This window comes from Podarcis liolepis (genome assembly GCF_965112155.1).
Source record: "Podarcis liolepis genome assembly, chromosome: 7".
NCBI classification, from domain to species: domain Eukaryota; kingdom Metazoa; phylum Chordata; class Lepidosauria; order Squamata; family Lacertidae; genus Podarcis; species Podarcis liolepis.
The window spans coordinates 57,524,970-57,551,144 of record NC_139561.1 but is presented as its reverse complement, the minus strand read 5'-3'; the positions used below and the strand labels follow the sequence as shown (position 1 = coordinate 57,551,144).

The following is a 26,175-nucleotide window of genomic DNA, read 5'->3' as shown; positions in this document are numbered from 1 at the left end:
TCCCACCCAGGGGTTTATTAGGTTGGCTGCAGTCAAAGGTGGCAGGCTAGGGGGGGTGTTATGCACAAAAATCAGAGGTCTCCACTCTACCTAAGAGCTTGCCTGCTCCCTGGGCTGCTCCTCCACTCCCCTGGGCAGCCAGGCAAGGTGCAGAGGCTCCTCTGGGTGCCTTGGTGGAGTAATTCAGTTGCTGGTGTGGGGCATCACGGCAGCCCTATGGGACCCTCTTCCCAGTCACCCTGTGACATCATTAGACAAAAAGCAAAATTTGAGTTTCTTGTCCATTGTCTCGCTGGCTTCAGAGGCACTGATACAGCCCCTTGCCAAGGACACAAAGGACAGGGGGCACCGATACAGCTCCTTGCCACTTGCCCTGGCTATGGTCTTGGTGCCTGAACAGCCCCCCATTCCAAGAAGAGTAGAGTTGGGCAGTGCCCCTTGAACAATGGGTGTGTAGGGGGCTGCTGGGCTGAGGGTGGGTCAGAAAATCTTCCTTCTGTGTGATCTTAAATAAACTTGTTAATTCATTTTGAGATATTTCCACCTGTTCTTAAGGATACCTTTTCACGGGGGAATGGAGAGGAGTGGCAAAGTTTTATCTTGCAATTCAAGTAAGCACTAAAGTCAGGATGCTGTCATATTAGCAAATCAACCAGAGATCAACAGCAATCTAATGGTTAAGTGTTCAAAGCAAGCCTTCCTCGCTGACCCTACCATAAAAATCACATGATTTTGTGTTATGCTTGTGTAACAAGCACATTATTGTGGGTCCTCAGTCTGTAACTACTAAGTCAACAATGTCAGCTGACATGTTTATTATGCTTCTGTCCTAGCTTGGCATGTGGCTCCTGACAGATGGGTGGGTGGGTGTGAATGTTTTGCAAACAGGCAGGAAAGCCCTTCAATGTAAGAGACGTGTGTCATCCCATTTCACTGGAGAGCATGAAAGCAAACAAGAATCTAGTCAGGATGACCCTCTCCCAACAGATTATAATCTCAAGCAAGATAAATAGTATACACATACACCCACAATGTGAAAACTGCTTTCCGGAGGGATTCGTCGCTATACAACACCATTGCCCATGTTTGGTCAACCACGAAGCTCACTGGGTGGCCACTGCCTCTCAGTCTAACCTACCGCACAGGGTTGTTGGGAATTAAATGTCATGGGATAAAAAGGTGGGATGTAATTGCAATAAACAAAAGAAGAACCCACTGGTTTGGCCACTGACAGCAGGATGCTGGGCAAGCGGAGTCTTTAGCCTGCTCCGGCAGACAGGCCCGCCTATGTGAAGACACACTTCAGATACAGGCACCGAGCTCGGCGACTTTTAAACTCGACGCGTAGTTACCGTAAACACTGAAACTTTCGCAGGAGGCAAGATGGCCACCAACTTTAATACCGTTAAAAGAAGACTGAATAAATTAACGGAGGAGGGGGCTACTATGCACAATGGCTATGGCATGCTCTGCCTCCACTGTCAGAGGCAGCAATGCCTTCTGAATACCAGCTGCAGGAAACCACAAGAGGGTGAGAGGGTTAATATGCTCAAATCCTGCTTGGAGATACCGCAGGCGTGGGTCGGCCACTGCAAAAATGATGCTGGACTAGGTGGGTCGCCTTTAGCAAGTTCCAGGAAGGATCTTAGTTGTTGTTGCTGCCGCCGCCGCCTACTTTGCTCGGCTCAGCCAAACTGGGCACCGCCACGTGGTCGGTGAGGCTGGAAGGGAGAGAACCGCCCCCCCCGCGCGCTTGCTTCCTCTGATTGGTTCTATCCTTTTACGTTTCCTATTGGTCCCGCCTAGCCTCCTGTGATTGGCTCAGTTCGTTCAGCCTCACAATGATTGGTCAGGTAGGTGTGCGTTACCGGAAGAGGCCGTTTCCTAGGCAGCAGCAGGAGGAGGAGGAGGAATAAGAAGAAAGAAAGAAGCGACGGCGGCGTTTGCAACGAACTCTATGGGGGAGGCCGAGGCCTTCGTCCCGCTCGTCGGTCTGCGGAGTGACGAGCTGGCGCTGCCTGCAGGAGGACAGGTAGGAGCCAAGGCGGAAGGGGGTGGCTTTGACTAGGACTCCTGGGTCCCCTGTGGCCCTGAGAGGAGCCCTGCTAGGTAGGCCGGGGGTCCTGGCTCGCTCCTGGCCTTCAGAGGTAGACTGAGTCAGTATGTGGAGGTTCTATCTGCTGGCTAGGGACTTGGAACTGCTCTGCCAGGTCAGGCCAACCTTGGGTCCAGTAGGGCCCCTGCCCTCCCCGCCCCACACAATGGCAAACCAGAACCCCAGAAGCAGGTTATTTGATTGATTGTATTTATATCCGACTTTTTTCTCCAGTAAGCTCAATGTGTCATGTATGTAGTTCTCTTTTATGCTCCACAACAACCTTGTGAAGTAGTTTGGGCAGAAGTGGCCTCCAAGGTCACAGTGAACCCGGATTTGTCACGATTTGAACCCGACTCTCTCCCAGGTGCTGGTGCTTACAGCTTGGTCTGGGCGTGCAGCAGAATTAGGTGGTAGTAAAATGAACTGTCCCAACTACTTCTGGAGGATTACATTTTAAAAAATATTTCTCATCAACAAAAACTCCCTGCAACAGGAAAGCTAGTACAGTAGAGAGTGGACTGATCTAGAACTCCCCCCCCCCCCCAGCCAAGAGAACCCAAAAGCTCCTGGGCCGTATAACAGAGGCCCTTGATAATTGCAAACATGCAAGACTTCTTGTACGTCTGGCAAACCCTAGTTGTGATAAGTGGCACCCACAATGTATTTGTGAGTCTATAAATTCTGTGGATTTCTGCTGCCCGTTTCCAAATCCAAAGTCTTGGAATTCCATACCTTCAGATCCACCAATTCCAGTGCAATGGGATAAGTTGCTTTTGTTTCAGGCAAACCTATTCTGCTGCTTACTTGTATGTATAGTTCATTTGTTGCCCACTGTTTTCCAGGAAATAGAAAACAAGTCATAATCAATGGTTATTTCTAGATGTGGAGGTGGTGTAATATTTTCAGATAGGCTTGAGACCTGACATTGAAGACAGGATGACTGACAGCCAAGTATTACACCCTGAGGATTAAAGTATTTAAAGGTTTACATTATAAAACAGGTGACAAAGCCACGATGGAAACTTTAGAAGAAGAAAACTTTGGTGTGTCCATGTAAGTATATTTCTGTTTCTGCACTTTGAAATGTTAAAACCAATAGGAAGTTTTAACAGTTAGGAGAAGATGTTTTTTTATGGCATGTGCTTCTGTGGACTTGAGCCTAGATGATAGAATAGGCTCTCTAGTCCACAAAAGCTTATGATGCAATATTTCTGGTACTTTTTAAGGTGGGAACATTGCTTGGTGATATGTTATTTTCTAACTTTATTAATAGTTGGTTTCAGTGTTAATTTTTAAACTACAATCAAGACTGACTCATAAAGATTTTTGTTTCTCATGGATATAGATCAGTAATGGATCAATGATAGATCAATGCCTTCCAAATATTGTTACACTATAGCTTCCATCATTCCTGGCCAAATCTGTAGGGCCATAGGTTGCTCACCCCAGAAATTGATTTCCATCCTCCTTTTTAAAAGCCATCTAAGCTAGTGGCCATCATCACATCTTGAGGTGGTAAATCCCACAAGTTAATGAAGCATTGTGTGATGATTTAGCTAAGTGCTGTATATAGAAGTACTTTATTTGTCTGTTACAAATTTCCTGTCAAGTTCGGTGGATAACCCCAGCTCTTTTATGGACCCTGACTTTTAATATAATGCCTGAATTAAGCCAAAGTGATTCTGCTTTTGAATTGCAAAAACAACTATATTCTGATCTGGAGGGATTGCTGTTATCCCTTCTGTATGTGGCTAGATGGCAGCAAGTAGCAACAGTGTCTCCTCCACCAGGCTTGGGTTAGGAACAGCCTCTTCCTTGCTTCCATTAGGACAGGGATGTCCAACAGGTTGATCGCGATCTACTGGTAGATCCCCAGGAGGTTTTGGTAGATCGCGGTCGATCGCTGGGTCCCTTTGCTTAGCGTTGGTAAAATAGAATCCAGCCCCGCCCTCCATTGTTGCATGATCTGCAGAATGGAAGACGGAGTTTACTCAGTGAGGCTGTTTGTCTCCCCAGCGATCTGTTGGTGAGTGGCTGTTTTCCTTTCTCCCTAAAAATGGCCAACAGCTTACCTTTGAACTCCCCAAAAACAGGGCTTTCCTCCTCCATAAAAAAAGTTCAACAATTGACATCACTGCCATTTTTTAATTCCGTGAGTAGATCACAGTCTCTTGGGAGTTGGCCACCCCTGCAGTAGAACATCAGCTGTTAGGCACATCACTCTTATTCCTACTTAGTGATGAGGGAGAAGAAACTGAAGGATGATGCCGTATCTAAAACCTTGCCTAGTTTCTTCATGGATAAAGTACAGGCTGAACCCAGTCCAAGTCTGAGATCAGACTTGACTGAGGCAAGGCAAGGAACTGCTTCTCATCAGGGTGACTGTCCTTGGTTAAATCTTGTCTGCAATGCAGAAGAGCGTCACCATAAAATAATTCTTTGAGTAACTTGTGTTTGAATAAATAACAGCTTCTCTCTGAATGTAGCGGAACCTGGGGAGGAGGACTCAGTTCAGGTAGAACAAAGCATTACTGCAGTGGCTTAGAGACTTAGAGCTGTAAGCCAGGAAGTCTCTGGTATGAAATCTCACTTTGACAGCAAATGCACTTAAGATAGCCATAGGCAAATGGTTCTTTCTCTTAGTTTGAAGTTATTCTCTGTAACAGGGGGGTGATAGTGTACCTCCACTTTACAGGACTGATGAAAACATTACTGAGTAATATATGTGCTGGAAGTATTTTGTATGCTCATGTGTGCCATAAAGGCAGTAAGCATTATTCTGTGTGCCCTGGATTGTTATGTTTATTGTGTATTTCACCTTCCATAGTAACCTGAATCCAACTTGGCTGTCTCTCATTTTAGCTCTTCACCATCGGATGCTGAGTTTGATGCTGTTGTTGGCTATTTAGAAGATATAATAATGGGTATGTTTTTCTTAAGGTAGCACTGCTCAAAAGGGACTGCCAAGGTGCATCTCTTCTTATTGTTATTTGTGAACACACGGGGGTATTTTAGAGGAATTGTTTTGATCTTATCTTCAGTTCTGATTCTGGGGTGGATTTTGTCAGCACTGGTTTCTATACAAATACATCATAGTCTAGACCAGACCTTCCCCAACCTGAGATACGAACTATCTAAAAAGCACTACAGTGGTGCCTTGGGTTACATACGCTTCAGGTTACATACGCTTCAGGTTACAGACTCCACTAACCCAGAAATAGTGCTTCAGGTTAAGAACTTTGCTTCAGGATGAGAACAGAAATTGTTCTCCAGCGGCGCGGCAGCAGCAGGAGGCCCCATTAGCTAAAGTGGTGCTTCAGGTTAAGAACAGTTTCAGGTTAAGTATGGACCTCCAGAACAAATTAAGTACTTAACCCGAGGTACCACTGTAGGTTGAGGGGAAGTCGGTCTAGATGATATTATTGTTTATGTATTTTGCAAGTCGCTTTGAGGGCTCCTGAGGTGCCAAAAGAAGAGATAGCGAACTAATAAATAAAATAGATACCCACCACTCTCTTCTTTGTGCAGTATCGGCACGTGGGAAAGTGTTCAGTGGTTGGCATTTGTGCCTGGCTGAAGGTGGAACTTGTATTCTTTTCCTTGGACATGGAAGCAGAGTTCTCATGTAAATTTTCTTCTTATTCTGCCTGCTTTTCCTTTCTTGCCTCCACCTACTGCATCAAGTTCTGAACAAGGTTCCTGCTCCTAAACAGCTGGACCCCATGATGAGAGCTCCTGTTGAGGGCTGGGGATGCACCACAATGTTTTATTGTGGGTCCACACTTGCTGATAGATACTTGCCTTTCAATGAAACATTCAATAAATCGGTGGTGCCTGAAGTACTGCCCAGTAGGTGGCTTGAAACAGCCAGTCAATCCCTTTCATGGAGAAGTGCTTGACAGCCGTGTTGCAATTACAGTGGCAAAATTTATGCCTGATAAATTGATTCTGGATGAAGGATTGGAACTGTGTGTATGCTGACTTCTCCAGGGAACTGATGTTGCCTCATATGTTCATTATCCAGCTCTGTTCCCTGGGTGAAACTTGCCAAAAGTCTTTTAATCAGGCTCTGCCTTGTTTGTGTCAGTGAGAGAAACTCTTCATCCTGCCAGAGGCTTAGCGAGCTAGCAAGATAGAGAAGCTACTGCATGGATTGGGCCTCTGTCAGCTGCAGCTGTGCTGTCGTTGCAGCTATGAGGGTCACCATGTACTGGATCCTAAGCTGAGGACAGCACACCAATGAATGTAGTCACTGTCTTTCGACTGAATGCAACTGTGTTGTGATTTCAGATGATGACTTCCAGCTTATACAAAGGAACTTCATGGACAAATACTACCAAGAGTTTGATGATACGGAGGAAAATAAGCTCATCTACACTCCTATTTTTAATGAATATGTGAGTGCATATGTCCTGTTTTGATCGTTATCACTTGCATATGATGGTGGGCTTTGTCTTTTGAACATTTGCCACCCTGTGAAAGAAATTGGATTCTGTGTGTTTCAGCAGCAAGTGTGACCTGTGAACCATAAGAGAGAGAGCAGCCCTGCTTCAGGATGTTGAGGCTTCTCTCACACCCTCAGAGGGACCTGAGACCTCAGTGCAGGTGCTGAAGGCCAGCCTTCATCAACCTGGTGCCCCTTCACTGTTTGTTTGTTTTAAACTATAACTCCCAAAAGCCCCGGCCAGCATGGATGTGAGCTGTAGTCCAAAACATCTGGAGGGCACTAAGTTGGTGCTGCTGACCATCCAGTGTGCTTCTCTGGGCCATACCATCACTTTGTTCACTGTGCCAGGAAGGTTTTCCTGCTACAAAGTTTGCTCAGTGACTAGAGGGGAGGGGCCCAGGCTGGTTGCTGTCCCAACATGGCATCTTTTGTAACAGCTTAGCTTCTTGTGAAAGTTTTCATAATTGTTGCAGATTAAAGGGTTGTTAAGGGCACAGCTGCAAGAGCTGGTTTAAACGCTGGCAACACTGATTGCTGCTGAGACACATGTGGTTTCTGAAAGATCCTTATGGTAGCTTGCAAGTCTCTAGTTGGGTTCTGAAATTTGGGGGTTATATCCAGTGATGGTCAGGGTACTCCCATCATTGATTTCAGACATATAGTAATTTTGGTGGGTCTACCCAGAGTAAGGACCCATAGTGTTCTTATAACTTAAGGGTAATGAACAGAACAAATTACTTCCTCAAGGCAGAGACTCAGCTCTACATATTTTAACTGGTTGTATCCTGCTGTTACCTGTAACATCTCTCATATTTGGATCCAAAATGTGGTCCAGCCATTGACAGTCTAGTAAGCTGCACCTGATCTCTCTTGATCAAAACACCTCTTTGTGAGATGGTAAGCTACAATATTTGCTCCCTGTCATTCTCAGCTGGAAAATAATAATACAGTGCTTCTCACTTCAGATATGCTTGGTTGAAAAATACATTGAAGAAAAGCTCTTGGACAGGATTCCTGGTTTCAGCATGTCTGCCTTCACCTTGTCATTACAGTAAGTTGGATCCTTTGCTTTCCATTTCTTTTTCATCTTCACTGCATTAACTTGTTCTTAAGGCTCCTTATTGAGTAGGGTTGGGCTTTGAATTTTGGGAGCATCTTCTCTCAGATGTGAATCCACCTATTTTAAGCTCTGCTGCAGACTCCTTGCCCCAGGGTCTGCCCTTCTCTGAAATGCAGTCATGTGGTCCTCTGAGCAGGGAGCTCTCTATAATGTCAGTACATCTGTGAAATAGCATCCCCTAAGAGTGTCCACAGATTGGCGCTGTGGGTTAAACCACAGAGCCTAGGACTTGCTGATTGGAAGGTCGGCAGTTCGAATCCCCGCGACGGGGTGAGCTCCCATTGCTCGGTCCCAGCTCCTGCCAACCTAGCAGTTCGAAAGCACCTCAAAGTGCAAGTAGATAGATAGGGACCGCTCTCCGGCGGGAAGGTAAACGACATTTCCGTGTGCTGCGCTGGTTCGCCAGAAGCGGCTTAGTCATGCTGGCCACATGACCCGGAAGCTGTCTGCAGACAAGCGCCGGCTCCCGGCCTCTTGAGCAAGATGAGCGCCCAACCCCAGAGTCGGTCACGACTGGACCTGATGATCAGGGGTCCCTTTACCTTTACCTTTGTGTCCAACAGACCTTACCCCCTTTTTCCCATTTAGATATAATGTAAAACAGGAAGAAGACCGCTGTACATCATTCATATATGTCATGCGCTGAGGCCCAAATGTTCATGATATGCACAAATGTAAACAATGGGCTATTAAGTCACTTCCACGAAAAGAGAAGACTGTTCTATGCTTAGCCAGTGCTGCCCATCCCAGCCTCCTTTGCAGATCAAGGCCCATGCAATCCCATGCCATTTATAGAAACCTTCTTTAAGATTTCATATTGTTGATCATTCCTGAGGGCTGCATAATGAAAACTGATGTTAAATGGATATTCTGCTGCTTAGTGAGCAGATCCATCCCTTTGTTTAGTAACAGCTTAGAGCCTGTTTGCCCAGTATTCCCTCCATCACCACCCTTAGGCACACAGCTGAGGAAAAGCTGTAAATCAGACATCCATGAATGCAGTTGGCAGAAGTGGCTGTGATTGCAGCAACAGCATTCCCACTCCCCTTCAGATTCTGAAGCTGCAGAAATTTCTGTGGGCTGCTATCTGTTCATTTTCAAAGTGGGGGGGGGGGGAGGGACGATGACAGAAGCACCCCCTGATGCAAGACAGAATAATTATTAAGCTTAAAATCTAAAATGTGTACAACTTTGAACTTTCTTTGGATAATTGCTTGGTGACAGTGTGTGAAGCACCCCTTAGTCCCATTATTTTCAGTACAAATTACTTTGTGCAAGTGGCTAATTTAAAGAGAAAATGCAACTTTTTTTGATAGGCATTTTCCTCTTTAGCTTTTGTAATGCATATTTTCTCAATGCCTTTTAAAATCTAGAATGTCTTGCTGTTTTAATGATGACTAAATCCTTCACCTACAGGCAGCACAAGGATGAAATTGCAGGGGATATTTTTGATATGCTCCTCACATTTACTGACTTCCTCGCATTTAAAGAAATGTTCCTGGATTACAGAGCTGTAAGTACTTCAAAGCTCAGAAAGCGCACACTGAATGGCCAGGCAAGTTGGTTTAACTGGGAGTGACTCTTGGGCATATTGAGCAGAGAGAGATCACTTTCCCAGTTCTGCTTCCTAAGAGCCTTTTAACTGAGGAAGTGAAAAACTGATTTTGGTGCTTTATGCATGCAAAGTAATTGGGGCTCCTTCCCAGCTTCTGCATTCTGGGGCTGAGAAAGAGGACCTCAGTTCAGGAAGAGAGGCTTGGCCCTGGTTTTCAGTTTGGCCAAACTATAGCACTCTGGATGGGGCGGAGTGGTTTTCAAATGTAACTTGGGGTGATGGTTCTTTTTTATCATAAAGTATTATGCCCCAAAAGTTGCTCAGTGACAATTTGATAAAATACCATTTTTGTTAATTTGCATAGCTATCAAGATTCATGTCTTAAGTTGGCATGGGAGTTCTTTTTTGGGTTTGGGGTGTCTAAAAATGCTTTTAGTGAACCTCAGTGGTGAAATGTGTGTCCAATGCACAAGTTTCGCTGCAGAATTTTTTTTTGGAAAATACTGGAAACCTATGGTCCAAAACAAGTCAGTTTGAAGTAACGCATGTGAAACCCCAAAACCAGTTGCATTTAACAATTCAGAACTGTTGTTATTGTGAAATCTTAAACACTGATCTTTTAATATTTAGTCTTGATAAGGAGGGTTTGAAATAGCAAAGGGGCCAGTTTCAAAAGGTTGGCTAAGGCAGAAATTGTAAGGGAAAGAACACATTCCAGGCCAGCTGCAAAAATAATTCTTACTTATTTTGGTAGTCGGGGTGTTCACTGCAGATGCACAGAATCTGAAATCCAACAAGGGAGAACATTGTATATATTGCTCTAAGAAAAATGTGTGCATATACACATAATGTGTGTATGTTTGTATGGAGATGGTGTGCAAATGTTTATATATGGCTATCTGTGCCCCTGATTCTCATGAGGGTTTGCAAAGACCAGAGTGGCAGAGGGCAAGATGGCAAGGGGAGGGCATGGATTACTAAGGTTACTTGGCATGGCAATAGAGGCTAGGTACCGTGGAGTAATAGTCAAAGTAGGTCTGGCAGCTGTACCAAGGATCAGAACTTGCCCTGGTCAGTAGAAACCCTGCCCAGTCTCCTCTGGCTTCACCCATGACTACTGTCAGCAACCAAAAAGCTCGGGGGGGGGGGGAATCATTGCTTATTGATGATGAAAGTTACGATTCTCAGTTTCCACGGCAGGTGCCAGATTCCGTTTGGAATTTCTTTCCCACAGCCTTGCAGAAAATAAAAGCTCTGTGTTTCATTACAAACATGCCCCCTTGTCTGGCTGAAAGGCTGCCATTTAGAAATGCCACCAAACTGAAGTATTTTTGGCATCTCCGTTCTAGGAAAAAGAAGGCCGAGGCCTGGACTTAAGCAGCGGATTCGTGGTGACACCCTTGAGCAAGTCCTCCATGTCGCCTTCCGCAAACAGTCTACGACACTAGCTCTTTCCTCAAAAAGAGAGCTGTCTCCACTTGGGGTGCCCTGAATGCAAAAGCCAGCAGAAGAGATTAGTGTGATGCTGAGGAGTGCAACCCTTATTCCCTCTTGGCAGGCCAATTTTTCGTCTTAGCTGCTTGTTTGAATTGGGCATTTCCACATGATCAGTGACTAGTATAACTCCAGCCCTGTCTTAGCACTTGGATTTGTTGCTATGCCAGCCAAAAGGGACTTGATGCCATGGAGGTCAGTTAGTGCCATGGTCTGTTTGAGGGCTGCCGATTTCTTGGAAGGAAAACAAGCACTTCTTCATTGGACAGCAGTGATGGAAAATGAGTGTCAAACGTGGGATGGTTCTAACTGCACAACTTTCTGAAGCTCACAATCATAACAAAGCGGGGAAAACATGTTTAGCGTAGTTCTAAATGCCACATTTTGACTTTCGACAGTAGCACGTGTGTGTTTGATGCGAATATATATATTTAGCATGAAACTTATTTGTCAGTTCTCTAGTAATTGTGAATTTGTATCCTTTCGCATTCAGCGGGCTTAGTGGTGTTGCTCTTGTAAGGCCCCCACTTCAGCTGCAGAAGGAACCAGAAAACTTGGGATTTCCAAAGTAACCTCTCTCCTAAGAAAAATCACACTCTGTTTCATTACTACCAGCAGTATGTGCTCTAGCATGGACAAAGCTTTCTGCAATGTCTTCATGGGGGATGGGGACTGTAAACCCAAATCCAAACATGTATGGCTTTCAAGGAACTTTGGGAATTAGTTCTGTGAGGTGCTGCAGTTCTTTAAAAACAAAAACAAAAGAGCTAAAGTTCCCCAGGTTCTGCAATATTAGTTAAGCTGGTTTTAACTATAATGACCTCCCTCACAGCGAAGCTCAGGAAATGGTCTGAGAAGTCAGGACTGACTCTACCAGGTTTTCTTATCACAGCCCCTCCTCAAGCTTCTTTCAGGAAAGCAAGGACAGTTAAACCTTCTTTTAAAGTGGAGTGAATGTGTCCCGAGTGGCTTGATTATACCTGCAAGCTTTGGGATTTCATCAGTGTTGTGTTTTACTAAGGTTAAAAAAAGAATAGCATGGATAACATTGCCTGTGCCATTATCGGTCTGCATCTTTGCTAGACACCTGGGAAGCCTCATGTGTGGTTCATGCTGATGGCTTTCTCCCTCCATCCTGGCTTAGTGACATCAGCTAGTAATATGTGCCAGTAGTGTTGGATCTGCTCTGCTTGCCCCAGCCACATCTCTGTTTCTGGCTTACCTCCACATGGATCTGTGGAACTCTTGCTGAGAAAGGTGTAGCTGCTGTTGCCATCTTGACTTGTGGAGGACCAGGCAACAGGAGCAGGGAATTCAAAACCCAAAAATTCCAGTTGTTCCCACTTTCTACGCGTTGCCTGCCTTTACTCTTGGTTGGTAATTGAGCGCTCAAGGACTCGGCCTGTACGATCCATGTGCTGCTGTCACACTGAGGCTTCTTCCAAAGTCACATAATGGAAAAAAGGCCAGGATGACTGGCTGAGCCCTGAAAATTTACTATTGGAGCCTTTCAGGCTTCAAATCCTTTTTGTCCAAGCAGGGGTAAGTGATTCTTGTAATGAGGCTTATCACAAACATCTTACATGTTTCAGTTTTGGGTGACAATATGGTACAGCACAGTACTTGCTTAACTAAATCTTGGGAGATTGAGAAGGGGGTAACGTGGTATCTTTACATCAGCAAACTTTTGCTTTCACAGTGTTTTCTTTTACATACGTTTCCCTTTCAGGGTTGTGTTCTGTAATGTGTTTAGGCTGTACACTGATCTGAAACTTGATTGCCAAGATCCAGAAGCAAACTCTGCATTGTAAAGGATGTTTTTTGTAACTTGTTTTGGCAAGGTCCCATGTGTGTAAACGAGGAATAATCTTGTCCCTATACTTTGAATATTGTTGGTATTTGAAATGTGCAAGAAGTGCATTTTCAAACAGTCACGGCAAGGCATGTTGACAATATTAATGACAGTATTTCTCTTGGTGCAGTTTGCTTTTAAAAATCCAGTCTTGGTCAGCAAATGGGTAACACAGACTGGAATGCAGGATCAGATTCAAAGTTGGAAGTTTCTTGTTTCTCTCTTGCCATTTCAAATACATTGTCTTTCAGTGCCCAATTTGTCAAAACTGCTTGGAGGAGAGACACAAGGAAATGAATTTTCATTTTCTAATCTCACCCAAAACCGTTGAGGTGCATGGGATTGATTTTTTGGTACAGGCTGAATGGAATTTTAGAATATGTCATTACAGTATTGGATAGTCTAAGAAATCCTTGGAGGACTCCTCTGAAGGAAACATGTTCAATCGCTGGAGAAACACCTTTCGTCAAGAGCTTCTTTTGGCATTTCTTTCAATGGTGTGTTCACAGTTTGCCTGCCTCTTGTTGAAGTTCTCTTCATACCAAGAATCAATTTGTGTGCTGTTGGCAAACTAAGACTATATCGTTTTGTGTTTGATTAAACAACCAAGTAAATGATTACTCTCTCTGGGTGTGTAAATCTGGGACACTGGGAGAAGCAAGTACGCAATACTATTTACTGGAGCAGAAATCAGGCCAATAATGTAACATTTAATTACCCTTAGCAAAATTGCGCACCTGATTGTGTGTGTATGTATGTATGTATAGAGAGAGTTTAGATTCCAAAATAACTGCACCTTTTGACTGTTCCCCTGGTCACTTTTCAGATAACTGCTCAGTCTTGTCTGTATGTTGTTGCTTCTGGGTGGAAGGGAGGACAGAGATTTAAGTAGCAGCTACTCTCCCATTTTTTAAATAAAACCTCCTATCTACCCAACCATAAAAACAAAGGCAGAAGGAATGGTGGTAGATGTAGCTGCAGGGGAGAGCAAAGCTGTCCATGGTGGAATGCCCCTTTCTCCGCAGCTATCAAAGGTGCAGTCATCCTTTCCCTCCTTTGCTTCCAGTAGACATTGGAAATGGCTCTTGTCATTGTCTTAAAGGGTAAGGTAGAGGGAGGAGAAGCAAGAGGGCATGATCATAACTCTAAACTCATGGAACAGTTAGGGTGATGCCCTGGTGCCTATTGCAGAGCACTGAGAGCTTGCTGTGGAAGTTAAGGAAGCCCAGGCCTAGTTTTCTGGATGGGAGATTGCCTGGAAAATCCATCAAGGAAGAAAGAGAGTCTCTAATAGAAGGTGAAAAGCTAGCTGGACCTGGTGTGCTTGAAACTCTTGGTCACAAAGCCCAACTCTGCCTTTTGGAATTTCTTCTGGCCCCCACTTCATAAGGATTGGAAACTTGTTGCTTTTTGCTTAGCCATACAATGAAAAAGTTTATGAGGCTGCTGTGCTTGCATAATGCAGTCCAACACAGGACACCCACATGCCTTCCTGAATTGTCTAGGCTATATCTGGCAACTAAATGTTTAACAAGTAAAGACAGGCAGAGCCATTCCCCGTGGACTTGTACTACTGAAGGAAGCGAATTAGGTGCCTCTCCAAGTAAATTCGGTGCTGGAAAGCCCTCATTTGACAAAGGTGAAAGATTTATTTACTTTATTTAAAACAAAACATTTTTTTAGAAATAAAATACCTGTGGTCTTGTACCAGAAGCATCCTTGCTACTATGGAACACGCTGGGTTAATAATTATACATTATATACATAATGGCTGCAAGTGGCTGGCATAAAGGGAGGCTGCTGGGTTTGCTTTTTTAGTGGGTTTAGTTTTTGGTGAGACGTGCTGGCTTGGCCGTCCCTGGAGATGGGCATCCTCTGGGCTGCTTCACAGGAGCGTGTCCATCCCTTGATGACAGTGTGGCTCAGTGGACCATCTTCCCACTTCAGAGCACTTGGATGTCCCTTTGAACCTGATGCTTGCTCAGTGTAGTCAGTTGACACATCAAGTGGCGGTAAATACCTGTGCGCACCAGGCTTGTGGAGTGTCAAATCGCCGGCACAAATCTGACCCTGCAACTTTGAATGGTCACCACATGCAGTGGCCTTTAGCAATAAGATCACATGCAGCCAAGGTACGGAAAGGCAGGTTCCCCCTTAATTTCAACCACTTGATTTCTGTTTGTACAGACCAGTCCCTGCAGAAGCATTGGGTCAAAAGTGGCATGAGATGTTGAGATTACTAAATGGGGTGTTACCTGTGCTGACTGCAAGCCACGAGTTGTGTGTGTGTGTGAGAGAGAGAGAGAACCAGCCCTTGGGTTGTCTCTTGCTGGGTTTGCTCCATGATTCAGCTGGCCCTTGACCAGCCTGAGGATACTAATTAGTGCATAGTGTGGGGTGGGGTGCTTTAACCAGCTATAGATGGCGTTAAAAACACATACAGCATGCTTGGCAAAGGCCATGCTAGAGCTGGGACTGGGAATAGCATTCAGAGTACTAGGTCTGGAAGGGGAAAGGGCAGAGGGAAGACACCAAACACCCAAAGGCCCCAGTAGCCACTGTCACCCAGTCAAGTGTGTTGATTAAAAATGGCCCACAGTTTTCAGGCGTGATTAGAAATGGTTGCTTGGCTGGTTGCTGTGTTACTCCCATATCCCCTCCAGGCTCGAATGCTGAGGCAGGCACTGACCCCGTAGCCAATCATCACCAGGCAAGCAAAAAACTGCAAAAGACAGGAGACGGGGGCATTAATGTCCCAGGAGCTTAGGTAAGTAAGCTGTAGGTCCATCCTGGGTCCCAAGTCATCGTATGATGATTAGATTGTAAATGTGCAGGCAAAGATTGCAGTGGTGGTTGTTTCTACTGAGTTTATGTAAGCCTCTGGGAGCCTTTTTGGCTGAAGAGGAATAAAAAAGCTTCAGTAGGAAAATGCTAATAAACCCAACATTTTCTGTGAAGATCTCCACTGCCTGCAGTAGAGACAATCCACTTTTCTGCTTAAAATCTCAATTAAAAGTAGCTTGCCTCTTCTGGCAGCTAGAGTAGCAGTTTTAAAGGGGGAGATGGGAACTGGTCTTGTGCACAAATCTGCTGGGCATTTATTGGATCATATGGACAGAGGCCAAATACAGAAGCTGAGTTTCAGCACTCAAGCCTTTCAAAACATCCACTCTGGTGGCTGTTAATAACATGAGAAAAAGTAGCTTCCAGCCAAGGTGTAAGAGAATGTCAATACTCAGCACAACATTCAAGAACCCCACGGCCTTGAGTTCTTAAAATAGGGAGTAAGTGAGATGCAAAGAAGGATCTCCCTCTGAACTGTTAAAACCTCAGTCCTAAATGGATTTAATATAACTATGTCCATTTCAGCCTGCAGTGGATTTCAGTAAAAGCATAGTACAAAATGATAACCTGGAAATTGAGGGTGGTGTGCCAGCGTGCCCTTGCCTAGCCGAAACTGGTTCACACAGCATTACACATCACCCGTCATGCTGGTGGCTGGCACTGGACTAAGGAGCTGAGTTACTCCAGGGAGGAGGACAGAACACATAATGTAGCTTCAGCTGGATTCCCAGTTACTGAATGTTACCTCATTGCTGGCACTGCAAGCTCTGGATGAGTACACAAAATGATGTACTGGCAAGCTAGCACCACATATTTACAGATGGCATTGCAGGGGGTGGGGGCTGAGTACTGTGGGGGCAATCGGGGTCATATAACTGTAGGTATGGTAAAAGGAAAAGGGGAGCCTTGGAGTCATCTGGAGGCTCCCTTCATATTCTGATGGGCAGGGTTAGGTGAAGCTGTCAATTTTGGGTTCTCTCAGATTCTCACTTTCTCCCTCATTCAGTTCGCCACGTTTTCACACCATTGTGTTCTTTTAAACAAAAAGTCCTCATGAAAACTCAACATTTTAGTGCAACTTTTCTGTAAGTTGCACATTTTTCTATGTGATTCCATCTTTTTGGCAAAGCAGTTTTCCCTAAAGAACTTTTGTATGTTGTTTTCACCAATGTGTGCACTCTTAGGCACCCTTTACCTTAGCATATGCATGTCTGTGCACTCAACTTCGCTGGATTATGAAATTCAGCAAACCGCGTATTTCGGATGACGGCGTTTCTTCCCCCTCCTCCTCCCCCCCCCCGGCAACAAGTGCAATGGGGATGCAAGTGCAAAGGGTTAACTCACCGAAGCAGAGGCTCTTCTGTTGTAGTCTGGTGAGTGCGGCCAGGAGTATGGCTCAACAGAAGCCGCGCTTGTGATGAAAGCTGTTGCATACAAGACAGACGCAGCAACATTGAATACCACTAGCTGGAAGAAAAAGAAGACAGTCTTGGAGGACATTCCATGAGGTCTAAAGGTGAAGACCTACAGAACATTGGGGAAGGGCTGCAACTCAATGAAAAGCATCTCCCTATGTTCCTAACATTCTTGACAATTCTTACAGCAGATTGTTCAATTGCAGGTGACCTGGATGACCTGCCTTATGCATACGAGCTGAATCTTGCTCTTGCCTCTCGCCCTCATGCTTCAGGTGGGGACTGACTGCATCTTTATAATGTGTGCTTTTTCCTTTTATCTTACAAAAAGAAACTCCGCACAAACATTTTAAATAAGTTGCAAAGCTGCTACAGGAACTGAAGCCTGTATGATCTCACAGGTGTTAGCCAATAAGATGCCCATTTTCTCCCCCGCACGAGGTTGTTCCGGGAGATAGACATGGGCATGTGTTTCCAATCGCCTCTCCCACACCCAGTCTTCCTCCTAAGCAGCCAGGTACATGAGTTTGCTGCCATGGCACTGCCCTCAGCGTTCCTCCAGGAATGAAGAGGTTTTACTTGTAGCATCCTGTGTTCAAGGAGAATGCAAACAAACTAGCACACTGGTGAAAATTCTAGGATACAAATCCTCAGAGATTGGATACAATAGTTTTGCTTATCCTAGTGAAAAGGATTCTGAGGATTGTTCTGATTCAGATATATAACACTAGGCAAATAATAGTGTTTATTGGGTGAAGAAGGCAGATGTAATATATATTGGGTAAAGACAGATGTAATAATTTTAGTTAAGGGTTGGAAGCAGCTTTACTGTGTTTGGTTACAAACCTGAGCTAGACCCTTGGTCCATCTAGACCAGGCACCCCCAAACTCAGCCCTCCAGCTCTTTTGGGACTACAACTCCCATCATCCCTAGCTAACAAGACCAATGGTCAGGGATGATGGGAATTGTAGTCCCCAAACATATGGAGGGCCAAGTTTGGGGATGCCTGATCTAGACCATTCATCTTTACTCTGAATGACAGCAGCTTTCCTCAGGTTATGCAACTTTGCAGCAGACGTCAAATGTCATCAGTACTGAATGGCTAGCGAATGCACATTCCCCTGAACAGTTCTGTATTTTTTTAAAAAGCAAACAAACCAACTTTCTTTTTTTAAAAAACAAGGTGAATAATGGTCCTTTAACCACAGTAATTAAAATTAATTTTAGAAAAGACAAAGCAGTCCTCTTGAAGCACTGGCAGACAAGCAAGAGTAGCCTCCAATTTGATAGTATGCACCGTTCAAACTGTGAAGCTAGAAGCAGTCAACATGTTGCACCAGCCTTAATATTTATGTCTGGCTTCATCTTAGATGAAAAAAGCACATGCAGTTCTCTGTAAGTGAGCTGTGTGGAGGGGACCCTTTCGTGGATCTGTTCCTGATTGATAAAGGTCACTTGAACTAGGATGTTCTGTAGCCAAAACAAGTGCACACTTCGCTGATTTGCGCAGGACCAACTGCAAGAGTCGCCCATTCAGTTTTGGAATTTTGGCAACAGTTTCTGCTTAGATGGCTGTAGGAATTCTAGTCATACTGGTTATGAAAGTGTAACAATGAGAGCACTGTTCCTTTCCTGTCTCTGCCTTCTGGACTGGCAGAATGGGGAGGTGGCACTTTGCTGTTCCACAGAAGAAGAGAAGGGACTTGCTGAACTGCTGCAGAAATGGAGACTGTTAACTGTTTCCTGCAGGACTCAACTAAGCTGATGTCCCTGGTGCCAGGGGCAATCTTCACCTGCTGCTGTTAGAATGCTGCAAATTCAGCATCACCTCCCTAAGGCCCATTTTGCATTTTTTTTACAACCCACAATGCTTATATTTAAACACGAGGTGAAATAAACCTCTTGTTTAATTCTACTAGATCATCAGCTGGTCCTGTGAACATCAGAACCTATCCTGAGCAAAAAGGCTTATATGCCTTTTAAATGCCTTTTCTCTTTCCTGTGAAAGCTGCACAAATTACAATCGGGCACTAACAGCAGAAGAGAGGCACAAAGGCTGCTCTCTAAAGTATGTGCTCCCTAAAGTTCATATGTTGGTGATCTTTGAGGCTGGTTTACTGCGATGCACTCTATGGGGGGCTGCCCTGGGCCTCGCCCGAAAGCTCCAACTGGGGCAGCATGTGGCAGCCAGACTGCTGATGGGGGCACATAGCTGCCAACATGTGACACCTTGGTTAAGACAGTTGCACTGTCTACTACTGAGCCAGGTTTTAAGCCCTTGTGTCAATTTACAAAGCCATTTTTACCCTTTACACGGCTTTCTGCCATTTTGATCGATTGATTTCCTAGCGCCTCGTGTACACACGCTTGTGCATGAGCCAAATTGCATAAACGGAGTGTCGCCTATATACTGTTGAAAACTGCTTTGATTTTTTTTATGATGCAGCAGTGCATACATTAAAAAATAAATAAATTGATAAATAGGGAGGCAGCTAGGCTTCCAGAACTTAACATGAAAAGCCAGACTTCCTGCCACCCCCACTGCCCTCCTGGTGGTTTGATCTACAGTTCCCATCAGCCCTCAGGCAGGCACAGCTGAAAGCTGTAGCACAAACCATCTGGAGGACAGTGGGGGGGAGAGGGCTTGGGGTAGGGTGTGCCAGAGCACCTGGGAGCTGTAGTTCAAAACAACTGAAGGGCCCCAGGCTGAGGAAGGGTATTGGGTACTCACCACAATAGGCCAAGGAATCATGTAGAGCTTCGCCTGAAGTTGGAAGAGGTACATCCCAAAAAGGATGACTGTTACCAGCCAGAAGAAGATAGCGACAAACATCACCCAACCATAGGAAGGGTATGGTTGGTAATATGTGTCTGCAATGAGGGCCCACACCAGGCATCCCAGCACCTGCACAACAGAAAAAAGGACATTGACAACTTTTGCTAGTGAAGGATATTTTGCAGAATCAGAGTTGGAAGGGACCCCAAGGGTCATCTAGTCCAACCCCCTGCAATGCAGGAATCACAGCTAAAGCTTCCATGACAGATGACCATCCAAGCTCTGCTGAAAAACCTCCAGTGAAAGTCCACCAGCTTCTGAGGGAGTCCATTCCACTGCCGGACATCTTTTACTGGCAGAAAGTGCCTTCTTTAGTCAGAATCTCCTTTCTTGTCATTTAAATTCCTCAGTTCGGGTCCTACCTTCAGGAGCAGCAGAAAACAAACTTGCTCCATCTTCCATGTGACAGCCCTTTAGATATTTGCAGAGAGCTATCATTTCACCTCTCCGTCTCCTCCAGGCCCAACTCCCTCAACCATTCCTCATAAATAAGGCTTGGTTTCCAGACTCTTGCTCATCCTAGTCATCATCCTCTGCACACTTTTCAGCTTGTCAATACCCTTCTTAAACTGTGGTGCATGTCATCTGAAAGAGGCAGTAGGTAAGCTCCAACCCCACCACACTACTTCACTCCCAAGGCAAACAGGCATTGCCGCAATATGGTACATTTCACTGTGGCACACAGTTCCACTGAATTTATTCCTAGTGACACAGATGTGCAGAATAAAGGCAGCTGGCAACTTTGGCGCAAGCTCTTCATTCTCTCTCAAGCGCCAATGCAACGTACTTCAGGCGCCTGCAAACCTCCTCATGGTGTCTGTGTCCATGGTTACGTAGGCACACTCTTGGCTTCTACTCAGTCACTGGAAGCAATGTTATACCTCCCTAGAGGCTTGTTGCCCATTGTCTCTTTCCTGGCTCTGGGGCCTAGTGGGGCACAGCTCCTGTCTGCTCCTGCTGCCGCCTTGGCTAAGTCATCCAGCCCCTTGGCTGCTGGAGAGTAAACAAGCAAGCAATTTTCTGCCCACAACGCACTTGCAACCATAGAAAAAATTAAAAAAACAAGAAGCAAAGATGCACATTGAAAACGTTGCCATAAATAAGATTAACAAGTCGAAAATGACTGCGCAGACTCCCAGCTTGCAGGGACTGGTTGGTTTCTGCACCCCCAAAGAGAACATTGAGTTCACCAGCTGGAGGCAAGTAGCTTAGAAAGTGGAGGCATCAGGTTAAGGAAGAGGACACCTCACATCATCTCCAAAGTATTACTATTCCTCTGACAGGGAGAAGGTAGAGGAGGAGAAGAATGATGCAGTTAAAGCAGCTGGCCAGGGGCTTGATTTACCGCCGGTGACTCCACAAAAGTCTTTCATTGCTGGTGGCCATGAAAGAGGCGCTATGTGGCCAAAGAGACATTGTCTCTGGCATAAACACTCTGGCTCTCTCCTGTTGCTTCGGTCTGGACAATGCCTTCTCTTTCAGACCTCTGCTTCCCTGCCTCCACAATAGCTATTAAGAAAAGAAATATATTGATGATGATGTTGTGGTTGGTACAGGAGGCAGAATGCCCAGTTGAAATTCTGCTCTGGGCTTGACTAGAGGTGGCCAGCCACAAATTTGGCATGTGATTGATGGCAAGTGAGGGGAAGGGGGTTCTGCTTTTGAGGAGGGAGGAGAAAGGAGATATTCCCATGGCAGCCAATTGCCTGCAGCAGCCTGACTGCCGCTGACTTCCGTCGTTAGTCCTGCTATATTAACTTTAGCAAAAAGATAAAGCTATTTTCAAATCCAGCTTGATAGTTATCAGATTGCCCATTCCTTGGGGCATCAAGCACAGCCATGCACGATCCAGCACAAAAGGCTATTGAAAGACTGGCACTGGCAAGGCACTCTGTAGGACCCACATCATACTGACTGCAAACCGAAGTGTAGAGAAGAGGACGACAGCGGTGGGCTAGGGGTGGGCCAATACATCAACTTTCGTTTCTCTCAGCTTCTCCTTTTTTCAATCTGAAGTTTAGTTCTCTGTATGTCCATATCAGTTTGTAAAAAATAATTTAAAAAGACAGGATGAAAGTCCGCATGAAAATTCATGAACAGCTTAGTTCAAATTTATCCTAATATATTTGCAAAGCGATTTCCCATAATAAAATGCATTTTTTATAATATTGTCATTAATACATGCATGTTTGTGCACATTAAATGGCTGGAGAAATTACACTTCAAATTTCAGAGGATAACTATTTTAGTTTACACTTTGTTTTGAAAAGTAAAAAGTAGGTAAGTCTGCCTTTAAACAACAACACAATGAACTTTCTCCCCCATCTCTGGTTGGACGAAGCCCTGTTCAGCCCTGCAGGTTTGCAAACAAGTAGGGAAGTAATTGGTCTCTCACAGCCTTGCAGGCGGGCGGTTACCAGAGGCAGTGGCAGCTGGGCTTTGAGACCCCTCAGGCATCCTCCTCTGTTGTGTGCATCATATCTACAAGCATAGTGCAGCAGCAGTAAAGGATAATGCAATTATAAGCTGCATCAACAGAAGTCTAGTGTCCAGATCAAGAGAATTATGTAATAGTACCACTCTATTCTGCCTTAGTCAGACCCTTGGTCAGTCCTGTGTCCATTTGTGGACTCCATGGTTTAAGAAGACTATTGACAAGCTGCAGTGTGCGCAGAGGAGGGTGACCAAGATGTTACAGGTTCTGGAAAACAAATCTTATGAGGAACAGTTTAAGGACTTGGGAATGTTCGGCCTGGAGAAGGGGAGACTGAGAGGAGAAATGATAGCCATCTTCAAATATATGAAGGGCTGTCCCTGGGGAGATTGTGCAAGCTTGTTTTCCACTCCTCCTGAGGGGAGGACCTGAACTGATGGATTCGGGTAACAAGAAAGAAGATTCTAACTAAACATTAGGAAGAACCTTCTGACAATAAATGCCATTTGGCAGTGGAACGGACTCCCCTGGAAGGTGGTGGACTCTCCATTCCCTGGAGGTTTTTAAACAGAAATTGGATGGCCATTTGTCAGGAATTCTTGAGCAGTGATTCCTGCATCTCAGGGGGTTGGGCTAGATTACCCAGGGGGTCCCTCACAACTCTATGATTCTATGAAGATTCATACCCATAATACTATCAGGGTGGTCATAGGCTTTCAATAGTTTTTACATATGGAAAAGTTTGGGGGCAGATGTGCTGCATGTCCAGTTAGTGCACGCCCATGAAACCCTCTAACTTTTTATACCATATGTGTTCTGGTTTGCCTGTTTTTTTTGTCTCACTTTCATTGCCCTCTAGTCCAGACGGCAATAATGCAATGACACTGAGGAAGTGTCACAGAACATTTCCATTCACTGCCTCCTTCCCCACCCCCACCCCTCCTCTCTACCTACTGAGCCAGCTCCCTTTGTTTCCTTCATGGATACATTCCAAAGAAGCAAAAAAACAAAACAAAAAGCAAACAAATTGTGGGCAGGGCAACTAATAGCAGCTGTTTTCATTGTGCAGAGGAGAGGAGGATAGCTTGGGTGCCTGGTCAGTTGGGGAGGGCTTTGGGATATGAATACTTTTACAACTGTCAATTCAGGCAGAGATTGGTGAATCCCACCTGTTTTCTCCCACCTTTGCCATGTCACTGTTTGCTGTTCTGTGCCATGCAGAGCTGGTCCTAACATTGAGCAGAGTGGGGCAACTGTCTCAGGCGTTCGGTTTGGCGCCACATAAAAAGGCACCCTTATTAACTATAAAAAGCGCTTAAAGCACCCAGAAACTGCTCAGGAGGAGGGAAAATGAGAGCGGCTTAGCAATGAAATATAGCATGATAGAATTGGGGTGCTGTCATGGATGTCATATTTGGATTCCACCCCCAAACATAGAAGGAACGAGTCAGACCAGTCTGTTAAGTGGCCCTAGCCAAGTCCATTAAGCATCTTTTTACATGACTAAAGAGTTGGCCCAGGACAGGTGTGTTGTCATAGAAATTACTGGCTAGTGATGCTTCCAGAAGAAGGGGCCAGACTTTCCTCCTTCACCTGATTGGAGGCAATGTCATTCTGGGGTAGGAGAAGAGTAGGCCAGACACAGGTGTGTGCTAGCACCTCTGAAGTCTCCCATTACTCGGGGAGTGGGGTGCATGTAAGAATACGAATTAAGGACAGGGCAGGATAATGGAACCTGCCTCTGTGGTGTGCAACCACAGCAAACCTAAGCTGAAAAACATGTTCTTAAGCCCTTGGAGTTGTGTTTTTACCATACACATTGCACACACGTGCTTAAAACAAAACAATGTGATATTGTGGAATATGATCAGAGAAATCTGAGAGACCAAATCCCCACTCAACTATGAAGGCTCACCTTCTTGAGATAGTTTGTCAGTCTTTGGTCTCTCTCTCTCTCTCTCTCTCTCTCCTTAACCCCACAGAATTATTGTGAAAATAAAATGGGGATGAGAGAAACAGCCACATGCACTCTCCTGAGTTCCTTGGAGGAAGAGGCAGCGGCAAAGGTAAACATGAAAGAACAACAGCTGAAGCTCCCATTAGGAGATAATGCAAGGGGCATCTGAAGGGACACAAACTTACCCCAGAGCCCCACTCCTCCCCCCACATGCCTCTAAGGGCCCACCTGGGTGGTATTTTTTTGAGGAAGCATGAAGTCAGAAGAAGTATCCTCCTCTATAGGCTGACCTTCACCTTGCCAGATCTACCTTATTCTTCACTAGGACCCTGAGGCCCAACAGCTGGGACTAGATGTAAAATCATGGGGCTGCCAGCTGGGGTGTGGCAGTTGGGTGCAGGGACGCGGACTTATAAAAAATATTGGGGGGGCCCGGGAAAGCTCATGAATAATAAATAAGCTCATGAATATGCAAATAAAGTGGCGCCGCCTCCTCGTGAGCGAATAGGGGAGAGTGTGCTGTGCCTATTAATCAGCTCCGAAGGAAATTGGGTGGAGCTTTTGCTCGGGAGGGAGGGCAGGAGGCATGCAGCCCGACCCTGTGCATTTTGGGCTGGGGGAGGGGCAGCGGTGGCACTCTGCTGGAGGGGCGCCGGAGATTATTGGGGGGGGCAGAGCCCCCCCAAACGAATTTTTGAGGGAGCTCGGGCCCCCTCAAGCCCCATGGAGTCGGCGCCTATGGTTGGGTGCTTATTTGGAGTATTGAAGGGAAGATTGCAGGCCAGTGGAAAAATACAGGCTAAGCTTCCTTTCCAAGCCATTAGCTTCACCTGGGATAGAGGCTTTAACATGACAACAGGTGTTGACACCCCATTGAAGAGGAATTTTGGGTCTGGGCAGCATTAGTTCCAACTCCCTGGGACCCTGGGTGCCCAAGCACCCACCAAATTCTCCTGGGTGCCAGGCACTCAAATTTTGGTGCCAGGGCCATGCACACTGCATGGCACCCATGGGCCTGGACACCCACGGTCACAGGGCCAAGTTGGCACTCCTGCTGGGCAGACAGAAGGTTGCCAGGGTAACTGGGTGGAAAGTGACAGGAAAAGAGTGTCTTAAGCAAGGTGTGCTGGGAAAAAAGAAGGGAGAGGCTGGCTGAAGGCTGGCTGGGAGATGCCCAGGTTTGACTCCAGGGTTACACTGCTGTGAGGAACAAGCCCATCTTGAAATGACCATGCTTTAAGTTCTGGATTCCCTCCATATAAGCTGAAGATGTAATATGTGAATAAACCATATTTCTTAAAGCTATGACAGTCTCTGCTGCGTCATTTCTACTAATCCTGGGTGAATGCCTGGAACCCTGGGAAACTTGCTATTGCTCAGCAGAGAGTGGGGGTGGCACCCAACTTTTGTAACAATAGCTTTATTCACTTTTCTTAATTGTAAAGATAAAAGCAGACGCTTTTGTTTTACACCTGATGTAACTTGTATTTTTTTCCACATAAAAAGTTGAGTAAAATAATGGGAGGGGGAATGGAACAGGCAGAAGATCCTTAATGAGCTACTCATGGAGCCTTATGAAACAGCACCCACAGTTTCAGCTCTTGTCAGAAACTGTTCTTCTCTGTCTGCTCAAACTCCTCGTTAGCCCAGCCTGTGCTGCTTTCTGCAGAGCACTGACCTCAGACTCTGCTGCTGCTGCAGGTGGGTTGCCAAGTCAGAAAATCATCCACAAAAGTTCTTTTGTCCGTCCCCAAGCTTCTGTGGTGGTGCCACCAGGGCAGGACTTGGGGGCAGAGGTCTGGGGCCCAAGTCAGCAGATCAAGCTGGGGGCAGGGGGGCAAAATGCAGAAGGGCAGATGCTCCACTTATTTCAAGAATGTGGCACAACACACATCACCATCTAAAATACCTCCCACCCCAGTAGGATCAGGAAGTCCAGAGCGTGGAATTACATAACTGTACAGATACTGCACATTTCCAGTGATTGAACTGGGCAAAGTCCCAGAGGCCCAGTTTGCAAACAATATGAAGCTAAACAATGACTTTTTGAATTATGGTGCTGGAGGAGACTCTTGAGAGTCCCCATGGGACTGCCAGAAGATCAAACCTCTCCATTCTGAAG

At 45.5% G+C, this 26,175-nt stretch overlaps 2 protein-coding genes across 5 annotated transcripts in view; one reads left to right on the top strand and one right to left on the bottom strand.

The window, feature by feature from the left end:
• Nucleotides 1-1,828: 1,828 nt before the first annotated feature.
• Nucleotides 1,829-13,183, top strand: ARL2BP (ARF like GTPase 2 binding protein). Of its 4 annotated transcripts, none has more exons than XM_083511529.1 (7): nucleotides 1,829-2,032; nucleotides 2,979-3,151; nucleotides 4,961-5,022; nucleotides 6,389-6,495; nucleotides 7,511-7,596; nucleotides 9,082-9,178; nucleotides 10,570-13,183. In XM_083511529.1, exons 2-7 carry the CDS (start codon nucleotides 3,114-3,116, stop codon nucleotides 10,666-10,668), a joined length of 489 nt encoding a protein of 162 aa, XP_083367655.1. In that variant the 5' UTR covers nucleotides 1,829-2,032; nucleotides 2,979-3,113; the 3' UTR covers nucleotides 10,669-13,183. The 4 variants fall into 4 exon arrangements, with proteins under 4 accessions (XP_083367655.1, XP_083367657.1, XP_083367656.1 ...); XM_083511531.1 differs by having other exon boundaries at nucleotides 1,858-2,032; nucleotides 3,005-3,151; XM_083511530.1 differs by having other exon boundaries at nucleotides 1,868-2,032; nucleotides 2,941-3,151.
• Nucleotides 13,184-14,195: 1,012 nt separating this feature from the next.
• Nucleotides 14,196-26,175, bottom strand: part of PLLP (plasmolipin) — a 16,908-nt gene continuing 4,928 nt past the window's right edge. The window contains exons 2-4 of the mRNA XM_083511527.1: nucleotides 19,558-19,731; nucleotides 16,755-16,877; nucleotides 14,196-15,288 (exon numbers count right to left, since the gene is read on the bottom strand). Coding sequence (XP_083367653.1) covers nucleotides 15,169-15,288; nucleotides 16,755-16,877; nucleotides 19,558-19,731 — 417 coding nt within the window. The 3' untranslated portion in view covers nucleotides 14,196-15,168. The remainder of the gene's footprint in view (nucleotides 15,289-16,754; nucleotides 16,878-19,557; nucleotides 19,732-26,175) is intronic.